Consider the following 16,882-nt stretch of genomic DNA (forward strand, 5'->3'; position numbering starts at 1 on the left):
GGCATAGGAGTGCTGAGAAAAAACGGAGAAGGATGGCCAAGGTTGCTTGACAGCTCAGGGCTTAACAGCATAGAATCCTAAGGTTGCCTCGATGCTCAGCCCTTCTTTACCTATGGTTTCCAACCCAGAGGTATAGGTGAAACCTCTTAAGAAGACAAGAACCTCTGGTTCTATGCCCATCAAAAGTCGTTAAACATTAGCCGCAGTAGGTCTCGATGCAACGCGAAATCGCAGGGACGATCGAACCTGCAGCTGGTCACGAGATTCACAGAACACCAGCTACTGGGTTTCATTGATGTAGTGAATATTTTTGCTAGTTTTGTAAATTTGTTGAAAAAAAGTTTTAAGTTAGAAATTCAAGTGTAAAAGACACTTATTTTCACTTATTCTACATTTTGTCAAGAAAAATTAGCCAACAGGAGGGAACCAATATAAAATGATCATTTTTAAACTATATTTCCTGTACTATTATCTCAATTTGCAATTGCATCATTTACGAATCGGTTTCGGTGTAGTTTTATCTTTATAATTTCACTGCAAATGTTTCATGGTACTCACCCACAAATTTATATTCTTGCGTGTACTACAACGACACGTATTTTTCTTTTGATACGCTATCGAAATAGTAGAGTTTCCAATCCGTTACGGGTGGAATTTCACTTTGTTGTGAGCCACAAAACCCATTCCACAATTCATCGAAATCCGTTCCGAAACATAGATAGTTTACTAGATTGATTTGAAAGGAATGTTCATATTTATGATTTGATTCCTTAGACCTAAACTACATTATGAATATACGTTTCTGTTACTTTTCAGAAATAAACTCCAGAATTAATTTAATGAATCACCGTGTTTAGAACGAGAAACCGAGTAATTACCAAGGCTATTACATGCTGACAGTTTCCACTGAATCAACAATGATATAACGAAATAAATGGTATGAAATAAGTGTAAACAAATAAATACAATGTTGATTTGACAGTATTGCGAAGTGTTACCAACTGTCTAAACTCAATTTCCCTGGGTATTCAGACTTTTGTTGATGTCAAAAATCACTGAAAATGTCGTTGTCGTCTTGACGTAAAAATGATTCGCATATTCACATTTCTAGTTTGCGGGTCAACGAAAAACTAATATTTTTAAGTATATTATATAATTTTACCGAAATGTGACATTTTGAAAAGTTATTCATACAAAGAAATGAGTCGTTTTAGTAAAATATTCCAGAACCTGAACGAAATAATCCAATATGTTGATATAATTCGTGTAAATGATATATTCTCTATTGAATCTTCCTTCTAAATTCAGTTTGAATGGATATAACTCTGTTGGGATGATAGTTTTGCGCGGAGGCGGTAGGAAATTGATTTTATTAACTTTCATGAGTCTGCTGTGCCAACACAACGCCTTCTGTAGCTCAACTGATTTGAATTGGAAAACTTGATCGGTTCCTTGAACATTCTCCTCACTAGCTAGGAAAGTAAGAGCCGCCGCATAAATTTGGAAATGTTGGTAGAACTTGCTGATCAGTACTTCCAGCTGAAAATAATAGTCAGTTAAGTTAATTAAAGATCCTTTATTCTAATTACACAGTTCAACCCGGGATAAACAGTAAGTACTGACTTTGTAATTATTTCATTGTTTTAAGGAATAAATATTATTGATACTTCATTACATGTTCTAAATGTGCTCAAGACAGACTCAATATCGATATTCCAAAATTCTCGTCATGTTATCTCAGGTCCACGAAGAAGGCTCTGTGGTGCCCATTTGAAACGGTAGTTTTAGCCATGCCCCAAATGTATGGAGGTGTGAGGTCTGGAGAATGTGAAGGATAAGTCAGTAAAACGGGTACTCGTGAAAAGTTCGTGAAGAAATTGACGAATTGCAGCAGCAATATATATGATGAGTTGCCCCATTCTACTGGAAAATTTGGTCTCGAAATGACACTGTTCCATCGGGATTCTCTGCATGGAAGTTCCTCTTAGAATACAAGGTTGTCCTTGTCTAGCACATGGTTGTTGTTAACTATCCTGGAACGTCTTCACTTGCACCATTACGTCGGCCGATTCCGTATAATGCTCTATCAGAAACGCTTTCTCTTCTACACCATTTTAACAATTAGACTCTACTTATTGATTGGTTTACGAGAATAGTCCCTGAAGAACCTGGCCTGACCTAGAGATGGTGGTAATTGCTTGAAAAATACCATTGTATTAAAATCTATAGAGCATATTTTTCAAGTTTGAAGACACCTGGTTGTTGAGAATTTGTTTGGCAGCCATAAATAGTTATTTAATAAGTATTAGCCCAACCACTATAGAAGCTAAACTAGATTCTACTCTGAATCAGGCTGAAGTAAAATATTGGTAGCAAAGCTTAAACGAAGCCGTACGACCTGCGAAGACCAGCATCCTAGTGGTCGACCAAATGAGATGACGACTCTAGATATTTTGAAGAAAATCCACAAAACTGTACTGGATGATCGTTAACTGAAAGTGTGTGGGTGCCACGTTTGCTTTCAATGAAACTAAAACAATGGATTCAAAAGGGAGAACCGGCTCCAAAGAAGGCGAAGACGGTTCCATCTACAGGCAACGTCATGGCGTCGGTTTTTTGGTATGCGTGTTGAATAATTTTCAATGTCTATCTTGAAAAAGGAAAATATTGCAACGTTTGTGCGAATGAATCAAGCAAAAACGGCTGCATTTGGCTAAGAAGAAAGTGTTGTTTCATCAAGATAATGCACCAGCTCACACTGGTACTGTTTATTTCGGGCTATACGTTATCACAAAATTGATACATTCTGGAATATGAATATTGAAAAACTGGCCCGTTAGGAAACCGATAAAAATTATCTACGACCTGGCTAAGCATGATGATACTCAACGGCAACATCTTCAGCTATGAAAAATAGTCAAATAAATCCAAGTGAGCCAAAATTTACACATAAGTAAAAGGGAGAGCTAATTCCAATTTATAACTGAGTCAGAACTTTATAATCGCGCGCAAAGCACTAACCGGTTGTCGACGAGATTCATTTCCGAAGCTAGTGATTTGTTCCACACTCCTTGACAGATCCTGTCTTCTATAATAACCGTCTTGGTGTCTTAAGTCGCAAAAGGCTTTCGTAGTATATCCAAAGCTTAGATTAACTCGACGTTTATTTCATCCTACAGCCTACATCCTGTTTATCAATAATGGTCTACTTGATTCAAGTCTCACTTCATAAGTTTGAGCAAACAGTACATAACAACAATTTAAAGCTTGAGAATAGGTTAATGCCTCTAGCGACAGTTACCCTAAGGAAATTGCTTAGGCTTTCCCTGGCTTCGTCTTGACCAGGCATAGCTCACCATATTCTGTTTGATAACTATATTGATATGAAACTAAATCACTTATCGTTCTTAAGTTTTTGCTGTTGTGGATTTGTTGATATTAATTTATGTTGACGAAGAATATACAAGAAACAATTCTTATTTTAGCCACAAATACTGATTTGGTGTGCGGAAAATAAAACAAAGAAAATAGCTATCAAGCTACATACCTTCACATCTTTAAACAAACGTTTATCGGCAAAATAAGTAATCATTAAATTGGGCACATCGGGAAGCCATGGATATGTTTCGAAACCAGTATAATAATCTGTTAAAGTAGGCGCTCTTCTAAGAGTCTAAAAATAATAGACCCATTGGACATCAGTCAATAAATCCTCTTATAGTAACTTACCCAACTACCGAAGGTATCATAAGCCTTACTTCTACAATCTCGATAATGTTCTAATAGTTTATACAAGTCCATCTGAGAAAATTCGATTACGTCCACATTCGAAGGTGTATCTACCAAAGTGTATGGACCACATGGATTATGCCACCATTCATCAGAGTTCATTTTGATCGCGGCAGTACCTGAATAAATATTAATCGAACATTATTACAATTAGATAGACAAGCTCAAAACGAGTATAGGGTAGAATACTGAGCTCTGCCGGATACTGTGAATCATTAAAATAAAGTAGAAGCTCTTAACTGGATGAATACCGTGTAGATTGGATAACTATCTATCTTTGGACATGTTTGGAAAACCAAGGAAGAGCCGTGATATACGCGGAAGATAAAGAAACAACTCAGATGGGTAAAGGATGACAAGAGCTCACTATTTTGAGAAAGTTCAGTCCGTGAAACAAATTGGGAACTATTGCCTAGGTAATCTGGCAGAATTTCTCGCAATTCTAAATTTTTTATAACAATTCCACAATTGTTATAAAATGATTTTGACAAAAAAACTGAACACGCAATTGATATAAATATATATGATATAAAATATTGTAGTTCTTCCTAATCATAAACATATCCTCCAAGGCTTAAATCACCAAGAAATGGCCAGTGTGTTGAACATAAGCCAGTCTGCTGCTGTTCCAGAGACCTTCACCTAAAACGCGGTTGCGGAAGAAAAAAGTTCACATCCGAGAGAGATGACCGAGTACATTGATGAGAAATTGAGCTCTCATTGGTGTCCAACAAGAGCTTAGAGAAACGCGAGGAGCGTCCGCGAAGTCAGAAGAAGACTTGAGGCAGCGAATCTTGTGCAAAAAATGCCAGCTACTGGTTCCAAATTAACCAGCAGTCCATCTACGATTTGCTAGAGAACAATGGGTCTACATGGTAGTTGTATAAGAGAACGAGTCTACAGAAGACCTGGAGAAAGATACACGAGGTGTTGCCTAAAAGAAAACGTAACTTTTGGATAGTTCGGTGGGGATTTCAATGAAAATAAAAACCGAGTTAGTTTTCATTGAAAATAACAGTTCCTATCTACTGCATTAACGGTGAACCGATATATAAGAGAAATTTTGAGGAATCACGTCGTTTCCAACGCCAGTTCCGTACGACAGTATTTACAGGATGTCGAAATTGCCGCTCTGGATTGGCCAGTGCGTAGCCCAGACTTAAATACATTTGAAAATATGCTTTCTCTATTCAATAGTTTGTCTTGGTTTATCAAAATCTTCCTACGTTTTCAGATTGTAGAAGAGGACAGTAGTTCGGGCAAATAATCAGTGATCTTTCCAGATATTTCGAAAAAACCGGAATGTTATGTTAGAATTTGTAAAAAAAAACAATAATAAAGTTAGAGAAATGATGAAAATTTGCTAGAATATCACAAAAATTTATTGGATTTTGAAAAAATTGTTATAATTACAAGTTTGTCTGTACTTACGATTTCTAAGCTGAAGGATGTTGCTGTTAATTCAAAATTGAGCTCAAATTTGTGACCTTTGATTTTATATAGTATAATCGAACTAATTAGTCACTTCATTAATGACGTGACAATGATAAAGCATGTTAAATATTGACTATTGTTTCCTAAAATAATTAATTTTCAATAAAACGATAATAAAAACGAATCCAATTAACTTACGAGGGTGGTTACGAGGTGAGTTACCAAGACGATCAAATAAGTTGTCGATTTCAGACATTGTAAAGGCTTTTCATGAATCGCTTCTGAACTATTAACTAACTCAGAAAGAGATTTAGATCAGTTTCCGAACGTCACGTTCAAATTTCAAATTTAAAACATGATATACTCCAATTAACTTACGAGGGTGGTTTCATAAGTACCCAGTATTAGACAGTACATAAAGTCTAGATTATATATTTCAAGTTTGAAGGAGTTGTTTAGTATTTGTAAGACAACCATCATAATAACGATCAAATAAGTTGTCGATTTCAGACATTGTAAAGGCTTTCCATGAATCGTTTCTGAACAAAATGGAACGAACAGCATTTCAGTTGAGGGTTTATAAATTTTAGCAACAACAAAGAATTATTTTTGCAACGTTTCTTAAACATAGATGCAACATGTGATAAAAGAAATGATAAAAACAAGTCTAAAGGAGAAACGGGTACCAAACCAAAAAGACAAAGGTCGTTTCATCTGCTAGAGATCAATAGAAGTCAAACTATAGAGTTTTTCGGAAACTTTAACCTAGGTTCAGGTAGATCACCTATCAGTTGATTGAGGATACTAATCCAGAACGAGATTTAGATCAGTTTCCGTCTCGTTCAAATTTCAAATATAAAACGTGATATACTTTTGATTTTTGATACTTTTTTTGTGCGTTAATACTTGTGTATAATAGATTCTAGATGTTTAATATTTGTTATTGAGGAGTTATCAAAGATTTACCTCCTCTTAAGAATTTTGTAGACACCTCGATTAAAACAAAAAACAGAGGATGTACCAGAGGGAACCTAAATGTATGTAGGGAATACTTTACATGTATGAACAAAGTAAGTAAATAAAATATGAAAAAAATATAGTCCCATGTTTTTAATCTTAAGATTTAAGTCAGGTCACACTTTAAATAAAATTAGGATTGAGTCAGTGGTAATAAATTTTGGTAAAGACAGCACAGATTCCGAGTCGGACGAGCAAGATTTACTGCTACAATTCCACCGACTTAGTCAAATATTCTGCTATCAACTTTAAGTGTGAAATCAGTTTATCAAGTATAATTTTGATTCAGTTAAATTAATTTTGGATTTTGTAACTTATTCGCCAAATATATCGATATTTTTATCAAGAATTTTTCTAGATTTGTTGGTGTTAACCATATAAATAAAATATAAACAGTTAAAAAAGCTTAATTTCTTTTTTAATTACCAATTCGTGAGAGACCGATCTCTGGAATATTAGTCATAACGATTATTTCTACTCAGTTGAGAAAATTTTGATTTGATTCATATTATGGACTGTAGAGGTGTCTAAAACCATTTCAGCGTATCAAAATGTGCCCGTTGAAAGGAAGCAAATTAAGGTGGGGCTTTAGTAGCAAGTGGAAAGATTTAAAAAACAGCGCCAGACATTATTAGTATAAAATATATAACTGTTTAATTTCACTTTCCATTAGAACTGTTTTGGTGAGTCTCTTTCAACTTTTCTCCCATAAGAGATACTCCTGCTTACCTCTACTCTCCATAATTCATATGAATATTGGTGCTGACGTATTAGTCACGTGATCACCGTTTTTACTTTAAGGTTACGATCCATACGGGGCGCACCATCGTTTTTAGCAGCGCTATTGAGACATTTATAGCTACACTTGGTTCTTTTCGTTGTATGGCAGTGGTTGCAATTGATATTAACCCAACTCAGTTCATTTATTATTTGTAATTAGCCCTCATAACCCCCCGGGGGTCAAAACTTACTAGTTGAGAGCCCATAGTTTCTTCTCAGTTACCTTAAAACTGATTTAGTGAGCCATGTATTGGAAAAGACATTATTAACCCATTTGGAGGTATTAGGCATATTGGAAACAAATTCTTATTTATTTGCAATATCCACTTTGTCTTTGAACTGATGGAATTATTAAAGAGGAGAAGATGCAAGAAATTGTCGCACTGAATCTTCAACATCTCCTTAGGATGCAATTTCTCCCATGCATAAATTTCTCCATGGATTTAAATGAATGGTAATCTGACAGTGCAAATTCCGGACTAAATGTTGGATGTGGCAGAAGGTTTATACCACCAAGTTCTTCGATCTTATTCCAGGTAGCCTGCATAGTATGTGGATTAGAAATTTCTTGTTTTAAGAGAACCCATTAAGTCTTCATAATTCTACCAAACGTACAACAAGACTGGAATCAACATCTCTTTGCGGCGGGTTCTGGTAATTGTTCATTGATATCCGATATGCGTCTCAATCATTTTCCAGCAGGGCAAGGAGCTGTTTCGCTTGAATCTCGGTTAATTCGAGTGGCGAAATACGCTTCCCCCGGGGGTCAAGATTTACTAGTTGATAGCTCATGGTTTCTTCTCAGTTACTTTAGAACTGATTCAAGTAAGCACATGTTTTGGAAAAGATATTGAACAATTTGGAGATATCAGACATATCGGAAACAAGTTATCTTTATTTATTTGCAATATTCACTTTATCTTTGAACTGATGGAAATATTAAAGAGGGGAAGATGCAAGAAATTGTCGCACTGAATCTTCAACATCTCCTTTGGATGCAATTTCTCCCATGCATAAATTTCTCCATGGATTTAAATGAATGGTAATCTGACAGTGTAAATTCCGGACTAAATGCTGGATGTGGCTGGAGAAACTGGTAATTGTTCATTGATATCCCATGTTCGGGTAGTTTAGATAAACTCAATTGTGATCACAAGTAATAATGTGACTCAACAATCTTTTTTCAGCTGGGCAAGGAGCAAGAATCTCGGTCAATTCGTGTGGTAACATACTATATCTAATGATTTCGAATGAATGGTATCTTTATAAAGTTTAAGGGGCACTAGATTGGAAATCTACTACTTCCCTTGTTACCTCAATATTCCACCAGCGCGTGAATGATCTTTAAGTGACAAATCTCCACTATTAAAACGATCGAATCAAAGTTGTGCTGTTCGTTCTTAAGTGTATCTTTCCCTCCAATTCCACTTATTTTTCTTGCTGACATACTACTTGATAAGTTTTCATGTCTAAGTGCTGTAGGCTTGATAAAATTAACAGGAACCAAATCAAGCTTAGCCTCATCAAACTTTTTTCTTATTTTAGGAATATTTGGGTGAAATTAAACATGCGTTACGAATAATTCTTTAATTTTATGTAATAGTAAATATACAATATTGATTATGATATTTCAATTTTTAATTACTCCAAAAAAGTTTGTTTAGGTATCAACTACTTTTTCAAATTTCTCAAAAAGTCAGAAAACGCCTTAAAATCGTAATGAATCGCTTCCTAATAGCTTCAAGTTTTATTTTAAGCAATATTAATAATATTAATTTCTTGGGGTAACGTCTCAATACTCATGAAGCAATCGATTATATTCGAGGTTGTTACAAAATTCTGTCTTATCACGCTTTTTTGTTGGTGAAATAATCGATTATTTGTGAAGCTCTTGTGATATTATAACTAATTACGTCTCTAAACTCTTAAAGTAATCGATTGTTCTCTTTTTTTCGATATTACAACTGATTACGTGTATTTTTTATGAAATCGATCATTTTCGAAGCTTTTATACGCGTCTATATTCGTAAAACAATCGATTGTTCTCGTCGTTCTTTCGATATAATAACTGATTACATTTATTTCCTTTTAAAATGGATTAATTTCGAAGTTCTTGCAATATCACAACTGAGTACGTCTCGATATTCATGAAACAATCGATTATAATCGAAGCTGTTATGAAATACTGACTTATTCCGCTTTTTTAATAATGAAATGATCGTTTTTTTTTCGTTGTTTTTTGATATTATAACTGATTACGTCTCAATATTCATGAAACAATCGATTATAATCGAAGCTGTTATGAAATTCTGACTTATTACGCTTTTTTAATGATGAAATAATCGATTATTTTCGAAGCTCTTGCAATATCACAACTGATTACGCCTCGATAGTTATAAAACAATCGATTGTTTACGTTGTTTTTTGATATTATAACTGTTTACGTCTATATATTCATGAAACAATCGATTATAATCGAAGCTGTTATGAAATTCTGACTTATTACGCTTCTTTAATGGTGAAATAATCGATTATTTTCGAAGCTCTTGCGATAGTATTGAATAATTATTGGAATTAATTTTTTGTTTCCAGTTTACAGAAAACTGGAAAATAGCATTTCTGACTACAATTAGAACTTAACTTAAATTGAACAGAATGTATAAGATACATCCTAGTTTTCTACTTTCTGTGTAAGCTTTTCACGGATTTTGACGCCATGCATATGATCGATATATTCCAGCACTTCAATCAAATAATCCAAACCCTTCACATACTCCCTGTATATGATCAAATTTCTCTTATTTATCTCGTCGCTGTTTAGATTGGTACCATCCAATTCTTCTGGTATAATGTCTACGTGAACTTGAGGTGGGAAATTCACGTTTATATCTTTCAAAAATCTTTGAAACGTACATAAAAAAACTTCCAATTCGAATTGTATAATCTGAAAAATTTCGCCAGGATCTGCGGTTTCTTCGTAAGCTAGGAAAGTAATGGCTGCCGAATATATGAGAAAATCGTGATAAAGTTGACTGACCAAGTTTTCAGGCTGAAAATAAGAAAAATATAAATAGCAGAAGAAGAAATCGAAAGCACATTAAACGAAAATGAAAATAAAAATAAGCTAATTAATAAACTAATTGTAGATATGTTTGAAACAGAAGGAATTATTAAAATTAAATGAAATTTTTGCTAGAATATTGGTATAAATAATAAATTTATAAGAAAAGGAAGTAATTAAGAGTATCGGACAATTAGAGATAATCATCTCAATTATCAGAAGATTTATTAGGAAAATATCAAACTGGTTTTTTTAGTAATCGATTGTTAGTGAAGTTTTACTTTCAATGTTATTAATGAATTCAATGTTGTGAAAATGACGTTGTACTTGACAAAAAACAAATACAGATTTTAGTTCGAGAGATCCTGTATAGTCCGTAGTTTTTCTGAGTATAATGTTGGAAAATATTGAGAAATAGTTACAACATGAAAAGAGTAATAAAAGGATGCAAAGAAACAATTAGAACACGTTTTCATTGTCTCCTTTTCAGCCTTTTAACTTTTATTTGCTTTTATAAACTCCAATGTTTCCTATTCTCTATGAAGTATCAGAAATTCTCTTGATGACGGATGGACAAAGATGTGTTTATTGAGATCTTCATAGATTGGATAGATTAACGCTGATGATGATGATAATATTTGGAGCTGTTCCTATGATGGATAAAAAAGTAAAATTAATTTATAATTGGTCAACAGTATTCATATGAGACAACTAAAATTTTTTGCGACCACCACTTCCATTTTCATTATGCTAAAGACCTAAAAACAATAAAGAAAAACAATCTATGGACTAGCGAAGTTTAAGTTTAAGTATTATCAGTCTTAAATGGGGGTTTTTAGAATATTTTTTTGTAAAACTTTGAGAGATATCAACCGCGCTTTTCAAAAGAGTGGCTGGGCGAACCCATCATGGTAATGCCTGTGCATAATTGACTAATAGAACCCAAGATCTGTGCATTTGGTTGTTTAGAGCCCGAATGTTTCTTCCGGAAAAATATGGCACAATAACAACGACTATGACAAAATTAAATTGGACGATACGACAATAGAAAATTGTATTGAAAAGTAGGATTTCGCATAAAAAATCTTCCAAAACAGCACTCAAAAAAGACGTACTATACAAGAGTTATCTGAAAAGTTCTGGTTCATTTTGGCGAGGAATAGGAAACTTTATAGGTACCCCTGCATGGCTGGGATTAACCTGAAGATCAATCAATATAATAGAGCTATCATTTGCTATTAGTTTTTGAAAGACAATACGCCTAAGTAAATAAAAGATTGAGATAGGTTAGAGAGGTAGAAAAGAGGCTGCAGGCATATCAAAATAACCCTTTTGACCAAAATAGCATTTCCCAAACTTATTAACGTGGTTTAAGTAAAATAATACGAATTTTTTGAGTCGATTCATAAAAAAACAGTCAAAACAGAGGTTTTAGAATAGTGAATTTGGTCAGACAAAGGCAGAGACGATTTTATTGGCCGGAAAAGTTATAGCGACACTTATATTTTGTATAATCCATCCATCCGTTGCTAAAGTTAACGAATTGCTACCCGAATCGATTGATCATCTACCGTTTTGATCAGATCTAATCATGGCGACTTTTTCCTGTTTCCTAAACTTAAAGATTCATTTTTAGAATAGTTAAAATTGAGTATTATGAAACAAAATTGTATTGATTGTTTAATAGATCGGAAATTTTCAGTCGAACCTCGTATATGTATCAGAATTTTGTAGATTTAGACTGTCCGCGGTCTACATTATACGTTTAAGGGTAATTACCTGTAGTTCATCGAACTTGCGTCCATCTTCTAAGCTTTCAGTCATATTTTTGGGAGTCTTTGGTAACCAGTCATACTCCACGTCATTGTATAAATCATCGAAGGGTTTTTGGAATGTTTTCATTGCCTAAATTTCATTGAAAAACTTTTATTTATTATAAAAATAGGACAGTTATACAAAAAAACTATGTATGATGTTTGTGTTACGAGCGTCGCTACTTAAATTTTGAGATTTGGTAACACTGATGTGAATCTGTCAATACTGACATTCCTACACAACTTTTGGTGATGAAGCATCGAATTCATTCGTGGGCGCTACAGGATGAATTTCGTGTGGGTTATTCAAAATCGGTCAGAAAACATCGATGCTGTGCGCAAGCAGATTTTGCCAGTTCTCCATGTGACATACCGTGGGATTGAGTCATACTTGGGCATTAGTTTCAATCGCATACGTTCAATATTGCATGAACATTTGTCTGTCAAAAAGATTTGCTCGCGTTCTAATTTAACAAAAAATGCTTAGCGCACGAAGCCCTTCGACAGAAATGGTCACTTGTCCTCACCGTTCCATTAGAGAAATGTGGAATGATCAATTCTAAATGAGTCGCCAGAAGTGTTGGAAGAAATCAGAGAAATACATCAACTCAAACAAAACGTTTTTCAACAGTTAAAACATGGAATTGATGGGTCATCCGCCGTACACGTCCTTGTATGACACCCAATGACTTCTTGTTATCCCCGCAAATCGATAATAAATTGCGAGGTCAACGTTTTTCCTGAGGAAATGGTTCAAATCATGTTTTGGAGGTACCTCAATCGGAATAAACAGTTTGTTTTTATTAAAACTTAAGTAGCAACACTCCTAAAAGTAAAATTTATTTTGTTCGTGAAATTTCTCAATTCGATTCGTTATTTTCGGAAACTTTTAGTAACAAATCTTGAATACACTCAAAGATGACTAGCTTTCAACTATTAAACTGTCTTAGCTTCGTTTACAAAAGTTTTTCGATAACATTCTCTTAAAAATACTATACATATGAGAATTCTATTCGTTCTTACCCATTCTGATTTATTTCTTTCTGTTTTTTGTTTTAACTGGTACACTTGATGTATTAGTGAAAGTACATTCCATTCTTCTATTGGCTTCGTGCCAGACAATGATTCTGTTTCTGACTCAACCTGACAAGGATTGTTCCACCACTCTTCTATACCCATTTCCAACCAAATTCACTTCAATAGTAAACCAGTAAGAAGCTTTAAGTACTTTAAAATAAGAAGACGTAATAGAAAAAGTGGATATGTTACGATTGAAGACCGAAGACAGCCACAAGGCGTTGTGGGTCTTTCAGAACATACACAACACGATTTGGACAACCTCGTCGGGTAGTATTATAAATAAGCTACAACGCATTCTGAGCGTTTAATATTATGTTTCAATATAAACTCCAGCCTAAATAGCCATCACTCTATTACAACATCTTTTTGTGATTTGTCTAAGGCTTTCGATTGTGTTGCAGTACTACGGTTTCAGGGGAGCACCTCTCGAATGGTTTAAGTCATACTTTACCGACAGAAGTCAGCTTGTAAGGGTTGATACAACGATGTCTTCTTTGCAAGCCAGTAGAATGTGGAGTGCCCCAAGGCTTAGTACTAAGCCCTATCTTGTTTCTTTTGCTTATAAGCGACATCGCCTATCTAAACTTCTGTGGTTTCTCTTGGAGCGATCCTGATCTGATCTGATCCATATCTAATCACAATTAAATCTAATCTTTCCTGTCTAATACTAAAGTTTTATCATTTAAAAATAAATTTTGAGTCGTTCGGATACTTCAGGGGTAGCTGTAACGGAGTTATAGGAGTTTTGGGATTGCTTCCAACTATCACTGTGCCAAGTTCTAGGAAAATTAGCCTAATCCCAATTTTAGTAAGGATTGAATCATTTGTCTACACTATCGACTCAATTTCAGAACCCAAAAATTCCTTGAAATTGGAGTTACAGTACCGCCTTATCTAAAAAAATTAAATTCCTCTTGTTTTGCGCTGAGATCAGCTTCCAAAGAACTGAACTTATCCAGCTCCTTAACAGTTTATTATGCCCTTATTGGGCACTCCAGGGACTTCTTTAAAAGATCAAAAATTCTTACTCTTCTTTCCTTATTCATTTTTGAATCCTTTTACCTAATTCGTAAGCACGCTTCTCCAATTCCAGAAAGATCGTTGCACGGCTATCCACTTTAGAACGTGGAGCTACCTACTCCACGTTCAGAATTAGTTAAGGGCTCAATATTTTACAATGCAAAAAATGCACAATCACTTTCCACTTGAAATCAAATCATATTTTCCCGCATTTCGCAGCAAATTGAAGGAATTTTCATGTTGGTTTAGTTTTTAGAAGCTTTTACATCACAGGTCATCACTGGTACCCCGCCTAGGCACTTAAAGGCTAAAGAGAGAAGCGATTTATACGAAAATAATGAGAAAAAAAGGAGAGGTTAGAAATCATATGCTGAATTTATGGGAATGGGAATTGGAGACAGCAGATGCCCAGTGGACGAAGAAAATTGATACCTGATGTCAGAATCTGGTACAAATGTAAAGTTAAGAAATTAATCTACATTTTCAAGCAGTTCCTAACTGGGCATGCATCCTTTAGAGTGCGTACACACGAAAAAGTACTAATATTTTATGCGATGTATGCGAAACGATAAAAATTACTACAATAACAGATTTTTATGACAAAATTGTCCATTCAATTACAAAAAATGTAAAGATGAAAGAGGAAGAAGATAGAAGGACCATCAAAGAATGAGGAAGCCATTTTCGTCATGTGCTAGATGCTACGTTCCAGCAAGGAATTGGAAACAAGGGGCGGTTTTGGAGGGTGAGAGTCCCCCACACTACCAGGCAGGGAGAAATCCGCCCCTGGGGCGCATAATGCGTTTCCATCTCCTCCCTCCAGAACCAGGTTATGTTAGGTTAGGTGAAGTTAGGTTAGGTTAGGTTAGGTTAGGTTAGGTAGTGGGTAATATTTCATTTAAATTGTCGTGTAGTGACTCTCTCAAAACAGCGGATTCTGGCAAATATTAACGCTCAGAACGAGTTGTGGCTGTTTGGTCGTTCACGTCGCGTTGTATCTGTTTAATGGTGGGTCCACAGATAGAGACTTTTGTTCGTACAGATATCTGTACAGACTATGGAGTCGGAGTAAAAAATTTTAACCAAACATTTGTATAGAATGCCTGTTCAGACTTTTCATTACTTCTGGCTTTCATTTTTCCAAAGTTTCAGTCTTCTAAATATAAATTTCTTAGCTACGATAAATACGCAGACTTCAGAGAATTTTATGGAAGTTTGTATCGTGTGGACCCACCATAAAACGGTCACTGGCCGTTTTCGCTCTTCGGTCAGATTTATTGCAAAAAAATTAAAATTTCTTTTATTTAAAAACATAAAAATTACTGTTTGTAAATGAATGTTAATCTATTCAGCGCCATATCTATTACTAACAACTCAAATATTTCTACTTACCAATTTTTTTTCGAAAAAATTAACTGAATTTGCAGAATCTTTTTAGTATTATCCCAATTTTCGGCTTTATATATACGTGGTATTCTAATTACACGGTGTATTAAAAGTGTGTTAAAGATAAAGCATGTAGTATATATCGATAATTTAATGTTAAGTAATTGAAAGGAAAATTAATCAAATCGCTTTAATTGTTATTAGACCGGGAAACTAAGGTACAAAAATTAAACTAACATCAAATTTTCCACATAAATCATTTATGTTTCTAATCGAAATTAATCAAATTACGATCATTTTTCGGAATTTTCTAATAAATTCCGCTCGAGCTTGTAAGTACACACACTCCGTGCGTGCGTGACGAATTTTCGGTCTTGCAAGCACGGAATAATCCATTTCTGGACGTGTAATGAACTATATTTTTTACTCGTACTCGCTTAAATCAAACCAAAAATGAATAAGAATTAAATTTAGAACATTTTATTTTCAGTAGTAAAAGCCCAAGGACATTGATAATTGTTGGAAACATACCGACGCCGTAGACCTATGAGCAGCAAACCTGAGAAAATTGTTATAAAATTTTAGAGCATTTTTGCTAATTATAGAAAAAATACAAAGCAAAAACATATTATTTAAATGTGCAATTGACAATCGGTTAATTGCGGTCGATCTATTGGAGTGATTAGTAATTTTTTTTTCTTTGGTATTCAGGCTAATCGCTTCGGCAGACGATTTTGACCAATTTTGAATCGTAGTTCTTCCAATGGGCATATTAACATACCGGTAATCATTTCCGTATTTCCACCCACGGTTCCACACACGAATTATATAGTGATTTTAATATTGGGGCCTCTTTTTGATATCATTTTTTTTTTGATAAACTGACAAGACAAACGTTATCGTCGTTGTTTTCTATCATTATCAAATCTTGAACCACCTTGGCAAGCTGAATACAGGGTTATATTGAAATCGATTTGTTTCAAAACCATCGTTGCTTGTTTCGATACAAAAAAGTCACTAAAGCATTAATTTTACTGCGGCTATGTGATAGAAATTCCATTACATCCCATCAGAGGTATTTTCATTCCATAAATTTATCATTTCCATTATTTCTACGGAACTTAACGTCGTTTTTTCCTTTTGAATGGGTCAATAATAACTTCCATTTCTTTATAATATTTGTCTGTATTTGACTGTAGTTGTGTATCATCTTTTTTTCTGACGTTCACAGCCCAATTCTTTAAAACCAATGCCAAATCTTCCGCCGTCTGATGACGTTCCAAAGGTGTTGAAACGTTTTTCTTTGTGCTTGAATGGAATAAATACATTCCCAAATGAAAAAGGCATCAATCAACCTCAATTAAACAACGACAAATGGTTGCAAAAATTTTACTTTATTGTGGATATCACAGTGAAATTCAAAACCAACTAGCTTTTACCCGCGGCTTCGCTCGCATCGAATCTATTAAATAAGTATCAGAAATCATTATAATAGAAAAGA

The 16,882-nt window shown here is 34.4% G+C and overlaps 2 protein-coding genes across 2 annotated transcripts; both read right to left on the minus strand.

Moving 5' to 3' along the window:
* Nucleotides 1-1,136: 1,136 nt before the first annotated feature.
* On the minus strand, nt 1,137-5,296 carry LOC130893228 (uncharacterized). Its single transcript, XM_057799149.1, has 4 exons — nt 5,221-5,296; nt 3,730-3,908; nt 3,548-3,673; nt 1,137-1,539 (listed from the first exon to the last, which is right to left on the minus strand). The coding sequence occupies exons 2-4, from the start codon at nt 3,889-3,891 to the stop codon at nt 1,189-1,191; spliced, it is 639 nt and encodes a 212-aa protein (XP_057655132.1). The 5' UTR covers nt 3,892-3,908; nt 5,221-5,296; the 3' UTR covers nt 1,137-1,188.
* Nucleotides 5,297-8,592: 3,296 nt separating this feature from the next.
* LOC130893229 (uncharacterized) lies at nt 8,593-15,431 on the minus strand. The gene is made up of 4 exons (XM_057799150.1): nt 15,388-15,431; nt 12,919-13,122; nt 11,861-11,986; nt 8,593-10,069 (listed from the first exon to the last, which is right to left on the minus strand). Exons 2-4 carry the CDS (start codon nt 13,072-13,074, stop codon nt 9,692-9,694), a joined length of 660 nt encoding a protein of 219 aa, XP_057655133.1. The 5' UTR covers nt 13,075-13,122; nt 15,388-15,431; the 3' UTR covers nt 8,593-9,691.
* Between the last annotated feature and the right edge of the window lie 1,451 nt (nt 15,432-16,882).

This window comes from Diorhabda carinulata, chromosome 4 (genome assembly GCF_026250575.1).
Source record: "Diorhabda carinulata isolate Delta chromosome 4, icDioCari1.1, whole genome shotgun sequence".
Classification (NCBI taxonomy): Eukaryota; Metazoa; Arthropoda; class Insecta; order Coleoptera; family Chrysomelidae; genus Diorhabda; species Diorhabda carinulata.